Source organism: Salvelinus sp. IW2-2015, linkage group LG16, assembly GCF_002910315.2.
Source record: "Salvelinus sp. IW2-2015 linkage group LG16, ASM291031v2, whole genome shotgun sequence".
NCBI lineage: Eukaryota > Metazoa > Chordata > Actinopteri > Salmoniformes > Salmonidae > Salvelinus > Salvelinus sp. IW2-2015.
The window spans coordinates 33,188,152-33,195,979 of NC_036856.1; the positions used below are offsets into that span (position 1 = coordinate 33,188,152).

General features: G+C 44.8%; 1 protein-coding gene across 1 annotated transcript in view; it reads left to right on the forward strand.

Annotated features, from left to right (window-relative positions):
* LOC111975472 (excitatory amino acid transporter 5-like) overlaps window positions 1–7,828 on the forward strand; it is a 110,049-nt gene that overhangs the window by 13,820 nt on the left and 88,401 nt on the right. The window contains 1 exon segment of the mRNA XM_024147557.2: window positions 7,028–7,035. Coding sequence (XP_024003325.1) covers window positions 7,028–7,035 — 8 coding nt within the window.

Here is a 7,828-nt window from a genome sequence, read left to right on the forward strand (position 1 = left end):
TGTTCCCCTCTTCTTTCTCTCTCTCTCTCCCTTTCTCTCTCTCTCCCTCTTCACTCTCTCTCTCTCCCTCTCTCCACTCTCACTCTCTCTCTCTCCCGTTGCTTTGCTATGTGTGACAGTGTAACCCTCACTGCACGTTGAGGAATATTTGGCCATGAGCCATTCACAAGACACTGTATAGAACACCGTTTACACATGATTATTCTATTTGGGTAGCTAGCTGAGAAATGAAAAACATAATTCTTATGGATGACATTGATATGAACCTCATTTAATCATAATGGGTCCTGTTTTTCCAATATAAGAACTCTTGTCAAATCAACCACCAGTATGACTAAGTCAAAGCCCACTCTAATTTGTGTAACCCCAAAAGCCTCTTGAAAATCAATCAATGCTAAGTATGAATGTTAATCTCTCTCTCTCTCTCTTTCTCTTTCTCTTTCTCTCGATCTGTTTGTATTCCCGGTAACACTTCATTTGGATCCTCTACAGATTATCTACAAACTATCAGTAACATTTATCCTAACCCTAAACGTAACCCCAACCCTTACCCTAAACCTGACCATAACCGTAGCAAGCAGTTGCTTATCAACAGATAGTTTGTCAGTTGTGGAAAAAGTACCCAATTATCATACTTGAGTAAAAGCAAAAATACCMTAATAGAATATAATTCAAGTGAAAGTGAAAGTCACCCAGTAAAATACTACTTGAGTAAAATTAAGCAAACCCGATGGCACCATTTTCTTGTTTTGTTTGTTTGCGGATAGCCAGGGGCACTCTAATATTCAGACATCATTTACAAAATGAAGCATTTGTGTTTAGTGAGTCCGTCAGATCAGAGACAACAGGGATGACCTTTTGATAAGTGCATGAATTTGACAATTTTCTTGTCCTGCTAGCCATTCAAAATGTAACAAGTACTTTTGGGTGTCAGGAGAAATGTATGGAGTAAAAAGTACATTATTGACTTTAGGAATGTAGTGAAGTAAAAGTAAAAGTTGTCAAAAATATAAATAGTAAAGAAAAGTACAGATACCCCAAATAACTACTTAAGTAGTACTTTAAAGTATTTTTACTAAAGTACTTTCCACCACTGTAGTAGAGCATCTACAGATGGACTATCCAAATAAATTGTGACCGTATTCCATTTTGTAAGTGGACATGTGTTACGCTCGTCGTTGAATGAATGAGACCAAAGTGCAGCGTGGAAAGTGTTCATGATAATTCAATACTGAAACACCGACAAAACAACGAAATTTAAACMAACGTAAAGTTCTGCAGGGCTATACGGCAACTGTGCAAAAACAAGATCCCACAAACTAGGGTGGAAAACAGGCTGCCTAAGTATGATTCCCAATCAGAGACAACGATAGACAGCTGCCTCTGATTGGGAACCATACCCGGCCAACAAAGAAATAGAAAATTAGAATGCCCACCCAAATCACACCCTGACCTAACCAAATAGAGAAATAAAAAGGCTCTCTAAGGTCAGGGCGTGACAACATGACACAACTCTACTGTTATATTCTCTTTTCATGCTCTCTCTCTCTCTCTCTCTCTCTCTCTCTCTCTCTCTCTCTCTCTCGCTCTCTCTCTCTCAATTCAATTCAATTCAAGGGGCTTTATTGGCATGGGATACATATGTTAACATTGCCAAAACAATGCTCTGTTTGCATTCCCTTTTGAAAGTGGACATAAATCAATATGACTCAAAGCACTGAGATACAATTCTTTGCTGTTATTTTCTCTTTTCTCCTTTCATGCTCAATGTCATTCCATATCTACCAGAGAACTCTACAGGTATAACCAGTGTCTACAGTTATGATCAGAGTGCTCAGCTTTCTAAAGAAGACCCAAATTAAAGGCAAACCCTAGACCTGCCAAAGCCATGCTCAAGTTGTTTTCTAAAAACCCCTTGGAAGTGTGGCTGTGTAATCGTGTTACTCTGCTAAACTGAATTCTGTATGCCGGTAAACATCCCTTAGTTGTGAGAGTAGTAGCACTCCACTGATTACTTTTAGTGTGTGGTTTTAAGGCTGAGTGACATAACATATACAGTGCATTTGGAAAGTATTCAGACCCCTTCACTTTTTCCACATTTTGTTATGTAGCCTTATTTAGCCTTATTCTAAAATTGATTAAATTGTTTTTTCCCTCATCAATCTACACACAATACAAATCAAATCAAATCAAAGTTTATTTGTCACGTGCGCCGAATACAACAGGTGAAATGCTTACTTACAGGCTCTAACCAATAGTTAGAGCCTGTAATGACAAAGCAAAATAGGTTTTTAGACATTTTAGCATTCCTGCTTACAAGCAAAAAACTAAAGCAGGAAGTACCAGTGACTCACTCGATACGGAAGTAGTCAGATGAGGCGGATGTTAAGCTACAGGACTGTTTTGCTAGCACAGACTGGTATGTTCCGTGATTCATCCAATGGCGTTGAGGAGTATAGCACATCAGTCACTGGCTTCATTAATAAGTTCATCGACAATGCCATGGAAAGCAGGCAACATCCGCATCGAGCTGCCGCTTTCAAGCACCGGGACACTAATCCAGACGCTTATAAGAAATCCCGCTATGCCCTCAGATGAACCATAAAAAGGCAAAGGGTCAATACAGGACTAAGATTGAATCCTACWACACTGGCTCTGACGCTCATCGGATGTGGCAGCTGGTGCTCATCGGATGTGGCAGGGCCGTGAGCTGCCCAGTGACGCGAGCCTACCAGACGAGCTAAATGCCTTTTATGCTCGCTTRGAGTCAAGCAACACTGAAGCATGCACGAGAGCACCAGCTGTTCCGGACAACTGTGTGATCACACTCTCCGTAGCCGATGTGAGCAAGACCATTAAACAGGTCAACATTCAAAAGGCCGCGGGGCCAGATGGATTGCCAGGACATATACTCAGAGCATGCGCTGACCAACTGGCAAGTGTCTTCACTGACATTTTCAACCTCTCCCTGACKGAGTCTGTAATATCCTKCATGTTTCAAGCAGACCACCATAGTCCCTGTGCCCAAGAAAGTGAAGGTAACCTGCCTAAATGACTACCGTCCCCTAGCACGTCGGTAGCCATGAAGTGCTTTGAATGGTTGGTCATGGCTCACATCAACACCATCAACCCAGAAACCCTAGACCCACTCCAATTCGCATACCACTCCAACAGATCCACAGATGACCAATCTCCATCACACTCCACACTGCCCTTTCACACCTGGACAAATAGAACACATATGTGATAATACTGCTCATTGACTACAGCTCAGTGTTCAACACCATAGTGCCCACAAAGCTAATCACTAAGCTAATGACCCTGGGACTAAACACCTCCCTCTAAAACTGGATCCTGGACTTCATGACGGGCCAACCCCAGATGGTAAGGGTAGGTAACAACACATCTGCCACGCTGATCCTCAATAGTGGGGCTAAGTCCACTACTGTGCGTGCTTAGTCCCCTTCTGTACTCCCTGTTCACCCATGACTGCGTGGGCAAGCACAACTTCAACACCATCGTTAAGTTTGCTGATGACACAACAGTGGTAGGCCTGATCACCAACAACGACGAGACAGCACATAGGGAGATCAGAGACCTGGCCGTGTGGTCCCAGGACAACAACCTCTCCCTCAACATGATCAAGACTAAGGAGATGATTGTGYACTACAGGAAAAGGAGTGCTGAGCGCGCCACAATTCTCATRGACGGAGCTGTAGTGGAGCAGGTCAAGAGTTAAGTTCCTTGGTGTCCACAAACTATCATGGTCCAAACACACCAAGARAGTCGTGAAGAGGGCAAGACAAAACCTTTTCCCCCTCAGGAGACTAAAAAGATCTGGTATGTGTCCCCAGATCCTCAAAAAGTTATACAGCTGCACCATCGAGAGCATCCTGACCGGTTGCATCACTGCCTGGTATGACAACTGCTCGGCATCCAACTGTAAGGCACTAGAAAGGGTAATGCGTACGGCCCAGTACATCACTTGGGCCAAGCTTCCTGCCATCCAGGACCAATATACTAGGCGGTGTCAGAGGAAGGCCCAAAAAATTGTCAAAGACTCCAGTCACCCAAGTCATAGACTGTTCTCTCTGCTACTGCACAGCAAGCGGTACKGGACCGCCAAGTCTAGGTCCAAAACGCTCCTTTACAGCGTCTACCCCAAAGCCATAAGACTCCTGAACAATTAATCAAATGGCCACCGGACTATTTACATATACCCCCCAGCTGCTTTGCGCTGTTTATTYTCTATGCGTAGTCACTTTACCCCTACCTACATGTCCAAATTACCTCAACTAACCTGTTCCCCTGCACATTGACTCGGTACCGGCACCCCTTGTATATAGCCTCGTTATTGTTATGTTATTGTGTTACTTTTTATTWAATTTTTTACTTTAGTATATTTAGTAAATATTTTCTCAACTCTATTTCTTGAACTGCATTTTTGGCTAAGGGCTTGTAAATAAGCATTTCACGGTAAGTGCTAAAACAATTTGACTCGTTTTGATTTGACACATGTATTTAGGAACATTCTCCCATTCTTCTCTGCAGATCCTCTCAAGCGCTGTCAGGTTGAATGGGGAGTGTCACTGCACAGCTATTTTCAGGTCTCTCCAGAGAGTCTCATAGCAAAGGATCTGAATTCTTATGTAAATAAGGTATTTCAGATGTATTTGCACAAATTTCTAAAAACCTGTTTTTGCTTTGTCATTATGGGGTATTTTGTGTAGGTTGATAAGAAGTTTTTTATGTAATCAATTTTAGAATAAAGCTGTAACTTTAATACTTAATAKTTTCTGAATGCACTGTACAGTACACAAAATTACCTCAGCCACCCACTAGTCATGCATGGTTACACACAGGGATGTATTAGTAAATAATAATGGTTGGGTTAACGCTGATTGTCGTTCATGGTGAATAAAGTAATGATCCTTATAGTTTCAATGCATTTTTCCATGATAGGTGGGTAAATGCCCGTGCAAAATAAAAAAGGTGCCTTCCACTACACCACTGGTTTAACACAACAGAATGTGACGTCAACATCAGAATGCTTTAAGGTGATAAAATGTGGTCTGACTTTATCTGCACAATCAGTCCATCATAAAAAAAAAAATTATTTTTTTATTTCACCTTTATTTAACCAGGTAGGCTAGTTGAGAACAAGTTCTCATTTGCAACTGCGACCTGGCCAAGATAAAGCATAGCAGTGTGAACAGACAACACAGAGTTACACATGGAGTAAACAATAAATAAGTCAATAACATGGTAGAAAAAAAGAGAATCTATATACAATGTGTGCAAAAGGCATGAGGTAGGCAATAAATCGAATAATTACAATTTAGCAGATTAACACTGGAGTGATAAATCATCAGATGATCATGTGCAAGAAGAGATATTGGTACTGGTGTGCAAAAGAGCAGAAAAGTAAATAAATAAAAGCAGTATGGGGGGTGAGGTAGGTAAATTGGGTGGGTAGTTTACAGATGGACTATGTACAGCTGCAGCGAATACCTGCCAGGGCCCTCACACGTCCTCCTCTTAGGGTCGCCTCCTCGTCGTGGTTGGTAGATTCAAGCCTAACTCTTGCTAAGTGTCATCCGCGGAACACTTGAATGATACTATGAGGTTGCGAGGCGTTGGGCTGTATTGGACACACGCGAGTTCAGTGGGTGAACAGGGCATGTACAGGAGAGGGCTCAGAACGCACCCTTGTGGGGTCCCCAGTGTGAGGTATGCTGGAGGTGGAGAGTTGTACCTACCCTCACCACCTGGGGGCGCCGTCAGGAAGTCCAGACACCAGTTGGCTCGCATATGGTCCGAGACGGCGCAGGTCTGCGGAAGCTTGATGACGAGTTTGGAGGGTTACGTGAGTGGTGTGTAAAATTGTGCTGAAGCTGGTAGAGGTCGATGAATACCAGCCTTCGTTCGAGCAATTGGAGTATGGTCCTCTCGTCCCTATGGGTTAGGCGGCAGTGTGCAGTGTAGCGGTGTGGTCGGAGGTGCGTCGCTCTGTTGTGAACACTATTGGGTCGGGTAAGCAATTGGAGTGGGTCGTGGGTGTCCGGTAGGGTGGAGAGGAATATGGTCCTTGGACTACTCTTAAAGACACTTCATAAAGATGCCCGGAAAGTAAGATGTCACGTGTGCGGTAAGTCGTTAGCTCAGTTACCTAGCTTTCTTGGGAACAGGAACCCAATGGTGGGCCCTCTTGAACATGTGGGGAACAGCAGACTGGGATAAGGATTTGATTGAAGAGTGTCCGTAAACACACAGGCCATGCTGGGTCTGCGCATGCTCTTAGAGGACGCGGCTGGTTGACCATGCCGGGTCTGGCCTGGGCCAGACTCTTGCGAGGGTAAGCACTAAAATGTTCCTACTCAAACTCGGCTGACAGTGAAGGAGAGAGCCCGAGGTTTGGGTAGGGGCCGTGCTCAGTGGCACTGTGATGCTCCTCAAAGCGGGCAAACAAGTTTTTAGGCCTGTCATGGAGCAGACATCCTGGTCCTCGACGGGTCTGGGGTTTATTCTTTATTGTATGCCGGATTGACTGTGAGATACCCTGCACAATTACAACACTCTTTGTCTGTCTGAGCCTTGTTGAATTTGACGGTAACTCCGTTTGGATAGGTGCTCTCCTGTTAAACTTGAGCACACTAGGCCTTGTTTGATTGCCTGTGCGGAGTAATATTGCCGGTACAACTGTTTGTAGTGTCGTCGTACATAGCGTCTCGAGTACTACACCCCTTGCCTGCCGTGTAGAATAAGTTGCGAGTGGGTTGCTTTCAGTTTTCACGCGACGCCGTCAATCACGGTTCTGGTTTGGAATGTTTTTATCGTTAGGCTGTGAAGGTGCGGACGACGATCGTGCAATGATCCCTTCCTGAGATGAAACTCGCTGACAACCTGACTCAGACGGCTGTGGTGGTCTCGGTGGATCAGAGAACCGGTGGGTCCAAGTACGGTGTCATGAGGCTATACCTCGTGGTTGTCGAACTGTGGTGGTAGAGTCATACTAGATGCTGCGAAGGAGGTGCGGCGTGTTGAAACGAGATGGTAGTGTAGGAGGCTGTTGGCCAAGGTGAGTCGCCAGGAAGAGCATGCCAGCCATTGAGAAGGATGCTTGTTGAAGTCTGTCGGATTATCAACGTGGTTTATCGGTGGTGACCGTGTTCCTTAGCCTCAGTGCAGGGGCAGCTGGAGAGGTGCTCTTGTTTCTCCAGGACGTTTAACAGTATCCCAGAAAACTTTTGGAGTTAGAGCGTACAGGATGCGATATTTCTGCTTGAAAAAGCTGGGCCTTGTCTTTACCTGACTGACTGCGTGTATTGGTCCTGGCTTCCCTGAACAGTTGCAATATCGCAGGGGGCTCTTCGGGTGCTATGTGGCAGTCGCCGAGCAGGAGTTTGTTGTAGCTGGTCGAGGCAGTCAGGTCTTGGAGTGAACCAAGGGGCCGTATAATCTGTTTCTTGGGTTCTTGATTTTTTTGAACGGAGCATGCTTGATTAATATGGTGAGGAAGTAAGCATGTAGTAAGAGGAATGACCGAGGGCATCCTCATAGCTGGACTGGGATGGGTCAAGTTAGTCCTTGCCAGGGTAGCCCGGGCCAGTCGATTAGACAAGGCCTGGCTCGCAGAAGTTTTTAGGAGCGATTTGATATCGAGTAGAGCATGACGGAGCAAGTGTCGGATCGTATTACCGCAAGGAGCCGTTGGTCGGTAACAGGCAATAGGCAGTGATCGCTGAGTCGTCTTGAAATTGTACGTACAGCTAGGAGGTTGTAGGTTTAGTGGATGAGGCAGGGTTGGTCAGGGATAATGTCTAGTGGG